Below are 18,548 nucleotides of genomic sequence, written 5' to 3'. Positions count from 1 at the left end.
TTATAAAGTGGAGAGAGCTTGTTTTCTAATCTTCCTTACCCCAATGTTGCACTGGCATTTTAGGTTGCCCTTGGCTGACTGTTTTTGGATATAGACAAGGCAGACCAGATTTAATTTGACCTCCTGTTTTCAGATATTGCCATGAAGATGTAGTCCCATCTTCCTGGAAGACAGGAAGTTGCAGGCAATACAATCAGGAGCAGCTCCCTATCTGCACAAGGGTGGTCTGAGCAGCTGACAGCTCTGCTGACCTTGGCATTATCCATGCCAACAATGGACACGCCTTAGTCTTCGAGATGGGCTTTTAAAAAGGAAACAAAAATCAGTGCTTCTACCACCAATTAAACAATATCCTCCATTTATTTCTAGCTTTGGGGGATGATTTTGACTAATTTTACCTATTTACTTCTGTAAAATGTGGATGACCACTCCTGCTCTGCCTACCTCACAAGGCTATTGTCAACATATAGGAGCGAGGTCTATAAAAGAGTGATTTGCCTTCTGTCAAGTGCTGTGCAAATGATGCCTTGTTACTTGCCAGGGACTTCACCATGACATGACTGAGGGAAATCTGACACACTGACAATGGAAAAACAGCACTCCAGGTCTTCACTTTGAATGAAGAGTGACAGAAGATACACTTGCATCCTTGTACTGGCATTGGCTGGAAATAATCTTTTACAGCCTGAGTCTGCTGTTCCTTGTCACATAACTTGGTACCAGCAAGTGAGTGCCTAAGTCCTACTCTTGACCAAAGAGAAACTTTTTTTTAGCTTTCATTAGCTTAAGGAACAAAAAGAGTGGGACCTAATAACAGTTGCCAAAAGTAGGTAGCTTGATGCTAGACAGAATGGCAGAAAAAGTAACATGTAGGACACAACTAGAGGGAATAGGTCTAAATTGGAGCAGGAAGGATTGAGGTTAGACTGGGAAGAATTTCTAAAAAGGCTGTGTGACACTGGAAGTCATTATCAAAGCATACTGCAGGGTTTCCTTGAAGAAAAGACAGAGAAGAATGCATATGTGGTGATGTGAGTGCAGTCTGCTTGATGAATGGGTCTCTGAATAAAGTCCATAGACTCATTAAAATTATTACAGGATTAGCCTCCTTTCCCAACTGACTGGCAAGTCTTACCTTCAGTATTTCTCCATCTGCGTAAAGCACATACATGGTCACTTCAATATTCTTTTGTACACTCTTTCCCCCTCTCTCGAAATCTCCCTTCTCCAAGGTTAGGTACAGGTCATTGCGGATATCACCTATGGGGAGAGAAATGTCATGTCTTCAAGACCATAGGAGCCACACTGCCCCGTTTGTACGGAGGACCAGGCTAGCATTTGGATCCTCCAGTGTTGAGGTGGGTGCTCAGAGCATTGCAAGCTTGGTTAATAACGGTGGACATTCTACTGATAGCAGTGCGGCAGCACTCTGTTGGTTAGTCAGGTGCTCTCTAAGTCTAATTTCTAAAGGTATTCACCACAGCTTGTCCAGGGTGGGAAAAGCTGAGGCAGAGAATCTTCTCTTGTATTACAGGTGACTACTCAGTCTCTCTATCTTCCAGGAGAATAGCTGAAATCTAAACCTTCCAAAGGGGGAAGATTTTTAGAATCAACAGGAATAACATTTATTGTATTATGTCTACTACTTAACTACTAATCACTCCAAAAAAAAAAGTGGTTTCCTTTTTCCTTTACAGGTTTTCTTTTTCAACTTGCAACCCTTCTGAGTCTGACTAGAGGATACACTACTTTTTCCTTCTGGAGGCTTAGCTCCAAATCCCATCCCTTGCTGGAATGCCAGACCCAGGTCACTGGACTGTCATTTTTTTTCTTCTTTGTGTTGCAAGTGCTCTGGGAGCAGATGACTTTCCAGAAGCACAGGTGCTAAAGCACTGGGGTAACAATCTGTTATGCTCTTTGCTTCTCTCTGACTTCTGCCCACTTTGCCAATATCTGCTGCTCGAGACTTGGGCAGGTGAAGCCCAAACTGCAAGCCGAAATGACCTACGAAATGACCACATCTGCCTTTTTTTAGGGGAAGGGGATTGTCTATTCATGTGTAAGAAGAGCTCATTTGGGCTGCTCTAAGCTTCTAAGTTTGTAACATGACCAATTTTATTCATACATTCTAAAGAAGGTATTTTGACTTTCAAAACAACAACCACGATGACAACCACAACAACAACAATGTAAAGTCCTGGGAAAAAAAATCTTCAAAGGGAAAAAAATGGTATAGGAAAACATGTAAGGTCAAAGTGAAGATGTGCTAACAGCCTGAAGAACTCAACTGAGAGGTGATGGAAAGATTAACTTGCAAAGTAAGCCAATTCAAAACATTCTTTCTACCTCAGTTCTTAGCAAAACTGAAAAATCTGAAAATGTTCATTACTTGGAATCACAATGAAATAAACAGATATTGTTTTTGGTTAGCAAGTAAGCTTTCTGGTTTGGTCAGATACATGATGATGGCTCATTTTCTGCACAGACTACCTTTCTGATTATGCAAGTGTCTTAGTATCTCCTATGCATGAAACATAATAGACTAGAACTGGCATATACCTTGAGCTGTGGAGGTCTTCATGACCAGACCTATTATTCAGGTGGTCTTACTATACCAGAAGTGCAGCCATGGTTATTTAGTTGCATAATGAAGTTCTCAAAATACTTCAGCATAAGTGAGGAAGAACAGCCAACGAGAAGCAATTAATTATTCTCTGACAGCCCAGGGAACTTTCTCTAATGCGTGAAAAACATCTTGTTCCCCAACAGCCCTGAGGCTACCATGAAGGGAAAGGAAATTATGTTCTGAAAATCACATACAAATGCAACTAACTGCTGGATAGGCAGGACAGCCTAGAGGATGTCTATTCTTGCAGTTCACATGGACTTCCCTCCTGGCTGAGAAAAGCCTCTACTTTGAATTCTCAGGAGTCTGGACTTTAATCTGCCTCCTTTGGACATCTCTGCTTGGGCCCTTCAAGCATATCATTAAAATAGCACTCAGGTGTGCAGGTAAGGTAGGAAAGGAAAGCGGCAGGGAAAGTCAAATCCATCATTTTGCTATTGTAAGGGCAGAAGCTGAATAAAATCATTCCTAAAAGTAAAATTCAAAATTAAATGGGACCTTTACTATAGGTAATTGGTATTATAATGGGACAAATCACAGTTGGTTACACCTTGAATTTTTAACAATTGAAACAGACATCTTAGAGCCTTCTTTTGATAAAAGTCTTTTACTTACACATTAGCTCTTCTATGGAATTTAAGTAATTATTAAATTTCTACACTGATTTGGCAGAAAGTGAATAGTCTAGAGAATTTTAACGTCTAATCTACAGAATAGGTACTTTGTTTAACTATTACTCTGGTTTAAACCAGCACTCTCTAGAAGTTATTCTCAAGGTAATCCACATGACTTGTAAAAGCAGATACCGGCTACCAGCAATAATATTCTAGCATGTACAAACATTTTAAATTTCTGTGGCTCTCCACAACAGTTAACCATAAATAAATGTGTCCTTCAAATGAAACATGTGAGCTTTTCCTATCAATATATGATACAGAATACTCGTACAAAAGTGGGTATTATCTTTGAGATTGATAATGACCGAATTTGGTCTGTGTTGATTATATAGAGTGAGCTCATGGTTTCTGGGGCAGCTCCTCTGGAGCATTTTAAATCAACATGCTAATTTCAAATGGAAGGGCTGAGCTAGATATTCCTACAGCTTTCATTCTTTTAAAACTTCCTATTTAAATAGAATGCCTTTAGTGATATCTTGCTGAGACAATTTATCAATACAAGTAAACATACCCTCTGAGTTACAGACTGAAGCAGCTTGATTTCATCAGATCTTTTGCTGCTCTTTATTTGGAGAACAGACTTGCCTACACCAGGACTATTCTCAGCAGAATAGGTATTAGGCCGCTTTATGGGTTGCAGTTTTGCAACTTATGGCCTCAATTTCTAGAACTGTGATAGTTAATGTTGCTGGGGCCTTCTTGTCAAAAGCTCTCTGGGGATCATTTAAATAGAGCTCTCCACTAATTCTCCTGGAACTAGGAGAAAACCTAAGAAGCAGCCAATGTGAAAGGCTCCTGGGATCTAACGACCCAGGCCTGCCTGACAGATAGCTCCTGAGATTCCCTGCTCTTCAGCTGTCCTTATTACATGTTACATGTTCACAAAGCCTACAGTGGAATCATGTGTTTGGGTTAAGGCACTGTCTCCAGGAGGCTCCTATAAACTTTAGCGCCAATTGCAAGGAAATATTACCAGGAGAGGGATGAGGACAGGCACATTACAATGAGGATGGGAAAGAGAAGGCCTGAGCAGTAGTTTGTGAGGTTAGTTTACAGAACACTGGGTGGGTGGCTGTATTCTAATCACCTAGGAAACTTATTAAAACAGATTTCTAGCGTCTACCTCTTGAGATTCCAGTTGGTATTGGGTGAGGCTTGTGTACATACATTAAACAAAACCAAAAATCACAAGGCAATTCTGATGTTCTTCAGGGTTTAATGCCAGGGAACCAGACCATGGGGGTTTGCTGGGAAGCTGCTGCTGAAATTTTTCTGGGTGTTAGGGACTAGGCAGCCCTTAAGCAGAACAGAGGAATGCTGAGAGGGGTATGGAAGTGGGAGGTTTTTCTGCGGGATGTGGGAGTAGGTATTATTGAGGGCAACTCTGCCTCCCTTTGTTAGGTGTGCTCTGCTTCCTAAGGTTGGCAGAGCATCTAAAAGCATCAGCAATGCCTTTTTATCTCTGTTTAGTGCTCAGCTGACATGCAACAGAGTTTCTTGAATGGAAAGATGAATGCATGAGATTGTTCTTATAGGAGGGCCACGGAATAAACTTTGTTCTTTTCACAGTCTCAGAGAGTAGCCAGCTGTTGGTATAGCTGCTTGCCAGAGAACTAGGGACTTAAGAGTAGGTAGAGGTTGGCCAACTTTTTCTGTAAGAAGCCAGATAGTAAATATTTTAAGCTTTTTGGGTCACATAGGTCTCTGTTACATGTTCTTTGCTTTCACAACCCTTTTAAAATGTGAAAAAACACTCTCAGCTGGCAGGTGGTACAAAAATAGGCCTCTGGCTGGATTTGGCCCAGGGACTATAGTTTCCTGATACCTGGCTTGGGTGTTTATGTGTCAAGAACAGCTTTACTACACTGCAAATACACATCAAAAATCCAGATTCTTGTGAGTATAAATAAGCAGCTGCTGGGAAGGAGCAGGGTAATGAACCTGAAGCCACCTTCTTATGTCAGGGATTGGCCTGAAATATTCTGGGGTCTTTATGGAGTGGGAGGTCTTAGAAGGAAACAGTGTTCTTCAGCTACCAGAAATCTTAGGGGGCCGAGAACACTGTGACAAAGCTGCATCCAGCAGTCACAGAGAATTGCACACCTCAGTGGCCAGGTGTGATCCTCTGAAGACCTGCACCCTGGTATGACACTGGAGAAACAGAGCTCACAATGTGTTTGCACATCTCTTCTGACAGCAGTCTTTGGAGAGGTTTCAGAACCTCTGAGGTCTGGCTTGGGCACCAGAGCATCTGTTAGCAAGAGAATCTCCTGCCAGATTACTCCAGCCTTACCAGGAATTTTGGGTCCACATGGCTCTAGCCTATGTAGAATTCCATCCCAAGAGAAATAATCCAGGACAGCCAATACAGATTTGGGCACTCAGTCTTGTTTAGACTCTTTATTACATTCATGTTCCTTCTGTATAAATGAGTCATACCACATATTAGGAAGATTTGGGTTCAAGGATACTAGTATTTAACACTATTATTTACTTATACCTTGTCTACTTCTAGATAGGATTAGGAGGGAGAGTGCTTTCTTTCCCTTAAGATCATGTGAAACTAGAACTAACCTCTCTCTCAGCAGACATAGCAGCCTGCTCAGGATGGCACCAATTTTATCTTTTGGCAGAATAGGAGTGAAGTCCTCCGACAGCATCATGGGGATATGGAGACATTAACAACCATTCAACTTAGACAATTTCAGGCATATGACCAATGTTGTAATGTGTTGTAGTTCTTATTTTATTTTTTAAATGTTTGTTTATGATGATTTTGACAGAGACAGAGACAGAGCATGAGTGGGGGAGGGGCAGAGGGAGAGGGAGACACAGAATCCAAAGCAGGCTCCAGGCTCCAAGCTGTCAGCACAGAGCCTGATGTGGGGCTCAAACCCACAAACTGTGAGATCATGACCCTAGCCGAAGTCGGACGCCCAACTGAGCCACCCAGGTGTCCCTTATTTTTTTTTTTTAATATTTATTTCTGAGAGACAGAGAGAGACAGAGAGAGAGAGAGAGAGCGCGCGCATGAGTCAGGGAGGGGCAGAGAGAGAGGGAGATACAGAATCCGAAGCAGGCTCCAGGCTCTGAGCTGTCAGTACAGAGCCCGATGTGGGGCTCGACTCATGAACTGGTAGATCATGACCTGAGCGGAAGTCTGTTGCCCAACCGACTGAGCCACCCAGGTACCCATTATTTTAAAGAAGAGACCTCTCCCCCTGCCAAAAAAGACTCTTATGGGAATTCTCAGAGTATCTAGAAAAGACAGGTTCTTTACCTTCTTTCTTTTTTTAAATACAGGGATATTTATTTTGAATGACTGTAGTAACACAAGACTGGAAATAATCTAAATACACACAATAAAGGGCTATACAAATTGTCATTCACCCAGAAAGTAGAACCATATGCACCCATTAAAAACAATGAGAAAATAGAGGTGGTCCCACATGCTTCACACGGAATAAATTCCAATAATTCTTAGCTCAGGACAATGGGCATAGTGTTCTACCATTTGCACAAAAAGAAAAAAACAAAAATGAAATATGGTTTGTGCATAGCCTATCTCTGGATGTTTACAGAAGAAAATGGTTGGGGCGCCTGGGTGGCTCAGTCGGTTAAGCGGCCGACTTCAGCTCAGGTCATGATCTCACGGTCCGTGAGTTCAAGCCCCACGTCGGACTCTGTGCTGACAGCTCAGAGCCTGGAGCCTATTTCAAATTCTGTGTCTCCCTCTCTCTGACCCTCCCCCGTTCATGCTCTGTCTCTCTCTGTCTCAAAAATAAATAAATGTTAAAAAAAAATTAAGAAGAAAATGGTTAACAACAGCTGCTGCTGGGGAAAGGAACTGGGGTAAGAGAAATATACTCATGAGTATTTTATTTTCAAACCACGTCTTCAGTGTCACACTTCTACTGGTTTCAACTGTTACAAGGTCAGTGATGTTCCCTGCTCTAACAGGAAGACAAGAATGGGCATGGTCTGACATCATTTATATATGGTTATTCCTTTCTTGGGTCAAGGATGTAATGATCTTCCAACCTGTTGTCAGACCAGATGTGATCATTCCTAAATCATCCCTTAGATATTGCCAAAGCCTCATTTGACAGTCAGACTGACCACTACTACTTGTGGTAAATACTTTCATCACTCTTCCTGAGGAGAGCTTTCTTTCAAAAGTCATGCCTTTGTCTTTTGTGTGAGATGTGTCCAACAGAGCTGAAAAGAGAAGCTTTCTACCTTTCTGATTCTGTATAGCCTGGGATAAGCACTACTCATTTTCCTTTCAATGGAAGTAGCTGATGTGTCTCATACAAACTTTCCCCGTAGCTATACACCTAGGGCTTCTTAACGTTTTCTAAACATTCCACTATGTTCTTAGTTACTTCAGATCTTAATGAACACCTAAAGTAATACACAGTCTTCTAGATTGGGCTAGTATCTTCTTTTTTTGTCAGTTACCCCAAAGGGTGAGGCTGATGAAGGATTAATAATGTACATGATACCCCACCCCAGTATTCCAACATTCCATGAAACAAATGAAGATGGAAACAAAGCAGGCAAAAGCAGACAGGACACACAAAAGCAGGAACTTACACCCAACTATCTTCATCTCTGCACCAGAAAGAAAGGGGTGACAATGAGGGGACAGCACAGAGAGAGACAAGAACAATTAAGACAAACAGGAAAAGAGAAAAAAAAACATCACTTGCAGGTCGGCGATGAAGCATGCACTTTTTATCAAGAGTCAAAGCAAAGGACAGAGTGTATTTCTGAGCACAAGGGCAAGAATCAGAGGGTCCCCTAGAAGGATGTCATGCCTGCAGAGTTGCCTTCTAATGGGCAAGTTCAGAGCAAACCCAGAGAGCAGTACTTGTGCCAGGTCTGACTTAGGGAGGGACAAAGCCTCCCTAAGGCAGAGTCCTCTCTAGGACATGGTTCTCAAAAGGGGTCCCAACCAAGCAATATTACCATCGTCTCAGAGCTTATAAGGAATGTAAATTGTTGGGTCCCACGCCAATCCTACTGCATTAGAAACTCATGGGGGGTGGGCCCAACATTCTGTGTCTGCAAGCCCTGCAGGTGACTCGGATACATACTAACACTGGAGAACCACTGATTTGGGAAAAACCTGGCCCTGAGCCAGAGCACACTAACTCAAAAGCAGGTTTCTTCTACCAAGAAAGAAGACCACTTAAAAAACTCTGCATCTATTGAGAGGATCATATGGTTCTTGTCCTTTCTTTTATTGATGTGATGGATCACGTTAATTGTTTTGTGGATATTGAAACAGCCCTGCATCCCAGGTATAAATCCCACTTGGTCGTGGTGAATAATTTTTTTAGTGTATTGTTGTATCTGGTTGGCTAATATCTTGTTGAGGATTTTTGCATCCATGTTCTTCAGGGAAATTGGTCTATAGTTCTCCTTTTTAGTGGGGTCTCTGTCTGGTTTTGGAATCAGGGTAATGCTGGCTTCATAGAAAGAGTTTGGAAGTTTTCCTTCCATTTCTATTTTTTGGAAGAGCTTCAAGAGAATAGGTGTTAACTCTTCCTTAAATGTTTGGTAGAATTCCCCTGGAAAGCCATCTGGCCCTGGACTCTTGTTTTTTGGGACATTTTTGATTATTAATTTGATTTTCTTACTAGTTATGGGTCTGTTCAAATTTTCTATTTCTTCCTGTTTCAGTTTTGGTAGTGTATTTGTTTCTAGGAATTTGTCCATTTCTTCCCTACTGCCCATTTTATTGGCATATAATTGCTCATAATATTCTCTTATTGTTTTTATTTCTGCTGTGTTGGTTGTGATCTCTCTTCTTTCATTCTTATTTATTTGGGTCCTTTTTCTTTTTGATCAAACTGGCTAGTGGTATATGTATACAATGGAGTATTACTCGGCAATCAAAAAGAATGAAATCTTGCCATTTGCAACTATGTGAATGGAACTGGAGGGTATTATGCTAAGTGAAATTAGTCAGAGAAAGACAAAAATCATATGACTTCACTCATATGAGGACTTTAAGAGACAAAACAGATGAACATAAGCGAAGGGAAACAAATATACAAACAGGGAGAGGGACAAAACAGAAGAGACTCATAAATATGGAGAACAAACTGAGGGTTACTGGAGGGATTGTGGGAGGGCGGATGGGCTAAGTGGGTAAGGGGCACTAAGGAATCTACTCCTGAAATCATTGTTGCACTATATGCTAACTAATTTGGATGTAAATTTTAAAAAATAAAAAATAAAATTAAAAAAATTCAAGACTTAGAAAACAAGTTAAAATGTAATTCCCACAGAGCCATGTGACAGAACTCTGTACTACTGACTCCAGGGAATAGGCTTTCCAGGAAAGCTAAGCACTCCAGAGGGATTTAGGAGGTGGTGGCCCAGCTCTTCTAGCTTGGGGATGGTCTGCAGGAGGGCACAGCCTCTTCTTGAGCAAAAAATTTTAAATCGTTCCTTTCAGTTTATAGTCTTTTGGCCAGCAGTTCTCTTTAAAGTTTTATTTTGGTTACTTCACTGGAACAACGTTAACTCTAACTTGTTCACCTGGAACACCTGTCCTACTCTGGTCTTTCCTGCTCATCTTGAAAAAAAAAAAAAAAACCTAGGAAAGAAGTTATTAGCTTTTGAACTGAACTAAAGGAGTTTGGACAGAAGGAGGACGTGCCCTCAGGAATATGGTGACCAACCAGTAAAGGCTGTGAATGCTTAGTTTCAAAATTAGGCTTAAATTTCCATATCTATTTGTTCTTCTATAGTCTAGAATGTCATCTCCTTGGTTGGAGTGTGTCTTTTCTGGGACCACCAGCAATAGCACTCTTGCCTCTAGCTCGCTACCACGGGTCATGAGCAGAGCTGGATAGCTGTATAGTCAGGACTTCAGCTGTGGCACAGAGTAGCACATCTCCTGTTCACAGTAGTCACGTGATGTGTATGTACACACCCTTGGAAAGCAATGGGAGATCATCAGAGGGACCTTTTTCAAAATTGTATGTTGGATACTGGTGTGGCTAGAGCCTGGTTGAACTCTGTAACTCAGAGCTCTAAGCTCTGTCAATATGCTTTGAGCCCTATCTGGGTCATCCTGACAAAAAAGACCTCTCCAAATGAGTGCCTGGCAATTTCTATCAAATGCTGTTTTAAAATAAGAATCATAGTTTATGAGTAATTATAATTTTTCCATTTACTCCAATCTCTCAGACTTAAGTGTTAGAATGCTCACAGTTACATAATTCATTGCCTTGTTCATTTCTCATATATATGTCCATGTGCCAAGAAGTTGCAACTTCTTGTAACTTGGTCACACCAGCACTGTAAGGATGGAGGGACTGCTGCAGCCCAGGTACAATACTCCTACAGGTGACAGATGGATCAGCTGCAGGTGGACAGGTGGCCAGGAAGCCAAGGGAGTTCTGGCTACATGGTTTCCCAAGATAGGGCAACTGCATGTAAAACATTCCTGTACCACTTTTACTGTTGCTCCAGCAGAACCTGCAGGCCAGTGCTGTCACCAGGCCTGAGAATGGCAAATCCACTCTGATGAGATCGTGGAGTGCATTAAGAGGTCTGTCAGTCAGTTGTTAGCTCACAACCCTGGGAGTGCCCATCTGCAAAAAAAAATCTTTCCTCACAGGGAAGAAGGGTAGAGAGGGAGCCAGATTATGCACAAAGGACTGCTTCCTGCCTGTGAACCAATCCTTACTTTCAGTTTTGGCACTTAGTGCTCAAAGGCAGACAACCCAGGAAGCAGCATACTCACAGGCCTGGCCTGGACCTCCCAGGATGGCCCAGTGTCTGAGCCCTGTGGAGACAAATCCTATGATGGTCCCTTAGCTGCCTAGGGGAGGGAAAACCCCTTAACCTCAGCTTCCTTCACCAATGCCTGATGCAGCTGATTTCCCAAGACATGTCTAGCATACCCAGGTCCTTTACAAACATGTGTGTTGATGATGCAAAGAGATGCAGGGTGCTCTACAAAAAGATTTCTTTCCATAGATGAGGGTTGGACAACCTAATTCTTAAAATCAAACTTTGCTTAAGAATTTTTTCACTAAATTTTGTTTCTTTTTAGTCTCTGTTCACTTCACTTGGTTTTAATTCTCTGACTGTGAAGGCTAAGAGGAAGGAAATGTCCAAATGTACAAATCTTAAGTTCTTAAAAGAAAGGAAGGACTTTAAATATATCTCTTAGAATATATGACTCCACTTCATGAGCCTGGATATCTAACTTAAAAAAAATCACCAGATCAATTTTGGTAACCATTTATTCTTTCTTCTATGACATTTTGTCAAGAACCCAGGACTATGCCTGGGCTCTTCTTGTCCTGATAACCAGGGCTGTGGAATGGTGTCAGGACACTGTGAAGGACATCGTTCTCCAACAGTCAGATGTGGGCCCTTCATAAGCATGAAGTCTCCCAAGCATTTAAAGATAAACATGGAATTGATCGAGTGGCCTAGGATCCCACACAGATCCTTCTGTGTGCAGAGCAGGAGATGAGGGCTGTTCACAGCAGCTTGTTCTGCATTCACAGTGTCTACGAGTGGGGGAAGCAGATAACAGAAAACAAGTCCAGGCATAGTGTGGGAAGTTGTAAGGCAGCTGGAATCTATCACATGGGCCTTCTCTGTGCTCAGACCATACTCTGCTTTGGGTTTGTGTTGACAAATATTTCCAACAAGCGGATTTAGAACACCATGAAGAAGTCCAAATAGGTGATATTTAGAGTGGTGACAATCAGTTCAGTCTGGCCTGCCCTGGCTCTTTCAAACAGAAGCAAATAAGCTTTTACCAGATCATTAAAACTCAATGGAAAGGGTAGGTCCATTACTCCTGTAATCCATTCAGAAAACCAGCTATTTGCCTGTTCAGATTCCCCTGTCTTTGTTCACATCTTCTCTGCTTATCAGACCACCTGCCCTCTATATGAGTCACTCCCGTCCTTCCCTCACACCCTAAGGCCCTTGTGGCTCTGATGGCCTGTTTTGATCCACTTTGGATGCTTTGCCTGTATCTGCCTGACTAGGAAATGTGAACCTGGGATTGAACTGCTAGAACCACACGTGAGGGTTGATGCATTTCCACCTTCTGCACTAGCTCTCCATTGGGCATTAGATGGGAACAGTGAGCCAATTCCTGAGAAACTGTCTAGGTAGTACGATTCCTAGTGCCTAACTTACACCATTTGCCCCATTTGTTTTCTGATACATTAAAATACATCTGGTTTTCCTACATGAATTGGATTCATCAATACTACAGGCACATATTTTGGTATATTTTTCCCCTTAAAGAGGAAGTTCTTGTGAGCCAATTTTCTAGGAAATGTAATGGAAGAGAAAAAAGTAAAAGGCATCCCCCTAAGAAGAGTTCCATGTCAGTTCCTACCACCCAGTCTCTATAGGAGACAACAAAGCCCATCTTCTGGGTTGTCATGTTGCAGATGTCACGTTGGTGAATATGATGTGGAGGCTTCTGGAAAAAATGTCAACAAGGAGCCACTGACTCCAGATTGTAGTCAGCAACCTGGCTTGGGATACAGAGGCTTTTAATGGCTGCATGGCTCCTCCACAGCACAGTTTACCATCTGCTGATGAGAGAAGCACTGGACTCCATCCTTCTATCCCTTCTCCCAACCCAGTCCCAAGAAGTGCAGCCTACCTGGCATGATGACATCAGGAAATCCCAATTTTCTTGTAATTGCCAATCCCCTATTAAATATCATGGGGTTTTCCCTCCTAATCTGTTCCATATCTCCACGGAGAAGCTGCAGAGAGATGATAAGACCTGCAAAAACATAAGCATTTTCTTACTCAGAACCACATTTCCACCCTGTTTTGTAGTACTAGAAATGACATAAAGAGTCACATTTTTTTTCAGGAGGAAAATATGCAAAGTTTAGCATTTTTCTTGAGAAAAATTTTGATGTAGAAAGTATATACTATTCTGAAGAAACATTCTAGAAAGCTATTTAAGAAAAGATAACCTCAACAACCCAGAGAACTAGTTTATTATATACAGACCGAGGTAAGGGAGACTGAGTTGCCTTTTTCTCTGTTCCTCAGCATCTAGCCCAGGGCCTGGCTGGACCCTAGCAAACACTCACTGAATGGGAGGGTTGAACTACATAAACCATACATTTAGGAACCCAGAAAAATCTACAGAAACAATGGCAGACTAGAAACAAAGAAGACCCTGTGCCAGAATGTCCCCCCAGCTGAAAATGAATGAGCTAAGAGGTGCTGTTTTATGCTAGGAGTATGTTAAAATGTGGGAAGCAACTTGCTGGTTCAACCTTGCAACGGCTTGTAAAGACAGCAGCAGAGCAGACATCACGTTCCCTTCAGGGAACCACTGCACTTCAAGGAAAAGAAGGGATGTTTTGTGGGGCTAACTGAGCTTTGCTTCAGACTATAAGCTTCAGATCTTCCAGATGATCCCAAAAGCTTTGTTCAGAACATGGGAGAACCTGTAATGTGTCCCCAGGTGAGCTGGCTTCCACTTCATTACTTGTATGTACCCTAGGAGTTTTGCACAAAGTAAGAATCTCCTGGAAACCATCCTCTCCCCTGCCCCCAAGGGTTACTACTGTAGCCACTGGCTAGAAGGCTGGGAGGTCAAGCCCAGATAGAGTTAGGAAGTGATTCTGAGACTCTGTGAATGAGATTAGCTGCTAATAGGATGATGAAGATGCTGATCTATGTGTCAGCAGGGAGCAAACTCATCAATCTAAAAACCTGGGAATTATGATAGTTAGGATAACCAGAAACGTAGTGGCTAGAATGGAGACAGTGACAAGAGTTGTAGGGTAAGAGTGGTTTGGAAATGGAGAGGAGAGAGGGAATGGAGAAGTGGAGAAAGAGAGATGTCACACAGAACAGTCACAGGCACTCTATCTGTCAGATCAAAGTATCCTAGTAACAAGGAACATGTACTCTCATAGCTGGGCTGGGGGGTCATCAGGGTTCCACTGCAACTCAGAAAGAACCTCAAGATGATCTTATTGCTTTGGCCAAATTCATGTACCCCAAGAACCCTGAGATTGCACATATGATGTCCCAGGTATCATTAACAATGAGATCACAGTGCTCTGGAAAGCAGATATATGGTATTCCAGTTGTTAGTCTGGTTAGTGTTTAGGTTTGGAACACCCTATTTTTTTTATAGCCTAATTACTTGGTGGACTCAACTACAAATAACTTATGAGCCTGACAGGCTGGAGGTCAGAATCCAGATCACAATAAACTCTTCAGAAGAGAGAAGCTTGTGAGGTACTCACAACCCCTCCCCCACAGCCCCAGCACATTTATCTGTGGTATCTTTACATGGCTATCAGATATTATCCTCTGGGCGAACAGGGGTCCACCATCCTAGGAGACAGCCTAAACTGGAGCAGATAGCTAAGGATCAGACAATTCCCAGAATCTGAGATGATAGAGGGCAAAGGAAAAGAAAATCAATGGGTTCATCCTTCTCATTTGGCACTGGCAAGGATTATTCATTCAAGTGCCCACTGACTACCTTTCCTACCTTTTATCTCATTTTCTGAGCAACCAAATTGGCCTAGAGATGCAAAGTGCAACTTGTGAGGATGCAGACTGAAGACACTGGGAGAGGTACATCTAGCTTTTGAGCTATCCAAAAGGAATTCTGAATAGCTGCTCTGAAGTGTGACAAGCAAGAGGAAAAGGGCTTCAGTTTATGCAAGAGAACACATGAAAAGGCACATGAAGGATGAAAGAAGTCACCAATGGAGGCTATAAAACTTCATCTGCTTTTGTAGAAATTGGGATCCTGGAATATGTGAGTCCTCTTCCTGGTTCTGAAGCCCTGAGTGATTGAGGCACATGCCAAATAATGCTAAGCATGGTCCTCAGGACAAAAGAGCCTCTGTAAATAACTCAGAAAAGTGACCCACTCGCCTACCCAATATGCAACCAGTCCTTTAGCAACACTTGCTCATCTACCTACCAATCACCTGGCTCTCAAGCCAACGAACTTGAAAGTAACTAATTCTATTACAATTTCTCTGTTAAAATGATCTCTGACACAAGAAAACTGTTTTCTTACTAAATTTCATCTCAGATTAAGACTGTCCCATAAAAATATCCCACATTTGTGTGGAATACTGGAAGGTCAGCAACCCGGCCCTTGTCCCTCTCAACCCCCATCTCTGTGAACAGATGAGTGAGGATTAATAATGTAAATTAATCCCAGCCCAAGAAACATAAAGAAAGCTGTATAAGTCATTAAAAAATACATAGAAAATTAATTTCTCAACTGTTTTGTTTTCACTTGTTTTTAATGATCTTCATGCTACTGGAATTACTAAAAGTTAGTTCTGTGGCTACATATCTAAGAGGCCAATCTAAGGGAGTTAGTGATGAATGATAGTTTTAGTCTCAGCACCTAAAACTAATATAGTAATTCCTTCTGAATTTTGTATGATTTAACTCGAAGGGAGAGCACTACTGAGTTCTGAAACAGAACTGCCAAGGCAATTAGCTGTCCACAATGTTTAACAAAGATGGGTGACAGTTTATAGCAAAGTTAATTTTTTATAATGACATGTCTTTAATTAAGGAGGCTAATAAAGACCTGAACTATTCCTTGAGTAGTCTATGAAATTTTTTGACATGAAGACCCTACAATCCTGTAGTAGAAAACCCAGACTGAGAAGCTTGGCAACAGAGTGGAAAGCCAGTGGCCTGGAGTATGGAAACCAGGGCTCCCTGCTTTAGCCATGAAGTCACTTCATTGAGCTTCAGTTTCCTCATTTATTTAATGAAGGAGTTGAAACAGGTAATTTCCAAGATCTCAACAGCTTCCAAGTCAAGCCTTGCCTAGAAGCCATCAGACACACACTTCAAAGAGAAGCAGCCTATTTCTCCTCCTGGATTTTCCACAAGTACATGGAGACCTCTAACTGGGACACCCTAACTAAGGCTATCTGAAGTCTGGGGTGCCTTCTTAACACTGTTTGAATGGCCAGTGTTTGTGAGTTCCAGACAAAAACCACAGACACTGAAGATGGCACCATCCCTGCTCACTCTAGGGAATGAGACACAATTCAGCATCTTAATCTGGTGAGGTAATGGGGGAAACTACTCTTTCAGCTGTTTTTTTTTTAATTTTTATTTATTTTTTTTAAAAAAATTTTTTAACGTTTATTTATTTTTGAGACAGAGAGAGACAGAGCATGAACGGGGGAGGGTCAGAGAGAGGGAGACACAGAATCTGAAACAGGCTCCAGGCTCTGAGCTGTCAGCACAGAGCCCGACACGGGGCTCGAACTCACGGACCGCGAGATCATGACCTGAGCTGAAGTCAGCCGCTTAACCCACTGAGCCACCCAGGCACCCCTCTTTCAGCTGTTTTAAAAAGTGTATTATTACTACCATCTTTCTTCTAAAATGTTCTCCATGTTTTTTTAAAAAAAAGTTTTTAATGTTTATTTGAGAGAGAGAGAGAGAGAGAGAGAGAGAAGTGGGGAGGGGCAGAGAGAGAGGCACACAGATCTGAAGTAGGCTCCAGGCTCTGAGCTGTCAGCAGAGAACCCAATGCAGGGCTTGAACCCATGAACTGGGGGATCATGACCTGAGCCTAAGTCAGACACTTAACTGACTGAGCCACCCAGGTTCCCCAAAATGTTCTCATGTTTTAATCATATCATGTCTCAAGAACTTGTATCCAAAGGTAACTGTTTACAAATCAAGTACAGTAAATAAAGCAAAGTACACCACAAACATGGACATGAATGGGAGTTTTCCAAATTACCAGTAACTTTTTTTTTCTTTTATAATTAAAAACTGTGATCAGGGAAGAGGGGCAGAGGGAGAGAGAATTTTAAGCTGGCTCCATGCTAAGTAGAGCCTGATGTGGGGCATGATCCCATGACCCTGGGATCATGACCTGAGCTGAAATCAAGAGTAGGACATTCAACCTACTGAGCCACCCAGCCACTGAACCAGTAACTTTTTTATATTTTAAAAGCAAGATTTTATTTGCCTCCTGCTTTAGCCTAGTTTTAGGTGAGAAATATGGACTCCCTTCCCTTTCAAGCACTGCTTGGAGTTCCCTGGCATCCAGGCACATACATAGAAAAAAACCAGTCACTTAAAAATTGTGAGAGAGACCCTGAGGCTCCCTGTGCTACAAAGTTTTAGAGAAATCAAATACTCCCATCTGAGGGTCTCAAACTTTGCAGCCTCTGGTGTGGAGTTGTTCTGAGGGCCATCCTAGTTGAATATGTGCTGATCCTGATAAAGAAAAAAATTAAGTCCTTCTTAACAACTTTGGAAACTTCCATGCTTTGCAGTGGCTTTAGAATGTCATGTAAGGCCCACTTGTATTTATAATGAGGCTATGAAAGTTAAAAAACAAATAAGGTTATGTAAAAGATATTATGAAATAACTGATAGGTAAAACTGTCGGAATAAGCATGGTTCTATGTAAACTTGATAGCTATCTTCAAGGGTATATAAAAGCTCAGAGGCTTTTAAATAGTGCTTCTAATTTAATCAAGCAATTAATGTTCAATTTAGAAAACACAATCTTTCTAATGTGTGGAATTGCACCAAGATTTAGACAGAAATTAAACAGTTTTAAAAGAAAAGGAGGGGAAAGGAAAAGAAATTGAACGGAGATAAAAGCTGCTGTGAAATAAAGATTGTCTATTTCAGTTCCTGAATGATATTGGCAGACCAAACACTGATTCTCATTAGTATCAGACTTTCTTTGTGATGCTAACACTGAACAGGAATAGAAAAAGTGATTATTAATATTTGTCTTTTATTTTTGGCTGGGGTGTGTATTCTTTATTCAGGAAAACACAGACTTCACAATGTCACAAACTCTGAAACCTTTTTGTTTGCTTTTGATTTAAATTAGAACTTAAGTTACCTATCAAAGCACATGGAATCCATTATAGAAAGAACAGAAAATGTATTTTGGTTGAAAGTAATTAGGGAAGGTCTCAAATTACCACAAAAAGAAATAGTAGAAAATGACTGGGCAGGAGAATAAATGTCTGTGGGGAATTGAACTTTACATATGGCGGCTGATCCACACAAATTCAATGTATGATCTATAGGTCTGTATGATCAGGAACAGTAAATGCAACACAAAGTTTTCTAGCCAGAGAACTATGTTACCATGGCTGGCACTGGGAGCAGAATACTTGGCGCTGGACTTGCGGATGATATTCTCGTGGATCTGGGACCACTCACTCTCGTTGTTGCAC

At 41.6% G+C, this 18,548-nt stretch overlaps 1 protein-coding gene across 5 annotated transcripts in view; it reads right to left on the bottom strand.

Moving 5' to 3' along the window:
* Positions 1 to 18,548, bottom strand: part of DOCK3 (dedicator of cytokinesis 3) — a 595,846-nt gene that overhangs the window by 98,637 nt on the left and 478,661 nt on the right. For all 5 annotated transcript variants that reach the window (XM_042929498.1, XM_042929501.1, XM_042929500.1 and 2 more), the window contains 3 exons: positions 18,460 to 18,548; positions 12,968 to 13,093; positions 1,136 to 1,260 (listed from right to left, as the gene is read on the bottom strand). In XM_042929498.1, the coding sequence (XP_042785432.1) occupies positions 1,136 to 1,260; positions 12,968 to 13,093; positions 18,460 to 18,548 (340 nt within the window). The remainder of the gene's footprint in view (positions 1 to 1,135; positions 1,261 to 12,967; positions 13,094 to 18,459) is intronic.

This window comes from Panthera leo, chromosome A2, assembly GCF_018350215.1.
Source record: "Panthera leo isolate Ple1 chromosome A2, P.leo_Ple1_pat1.1, whole genome shotgun sequence".
In the NCBI taxonomy this organism is placed as follows: Eukaryota; Metazoa; Chordata; class Mammalia; order Carnivora; family Felidae; genus Panthera; species Panthera leo.
Note: the sequence above shows the minus strand (reverse complement) of the source record. Positions and strands in the feature narration are given on the sequence as shown.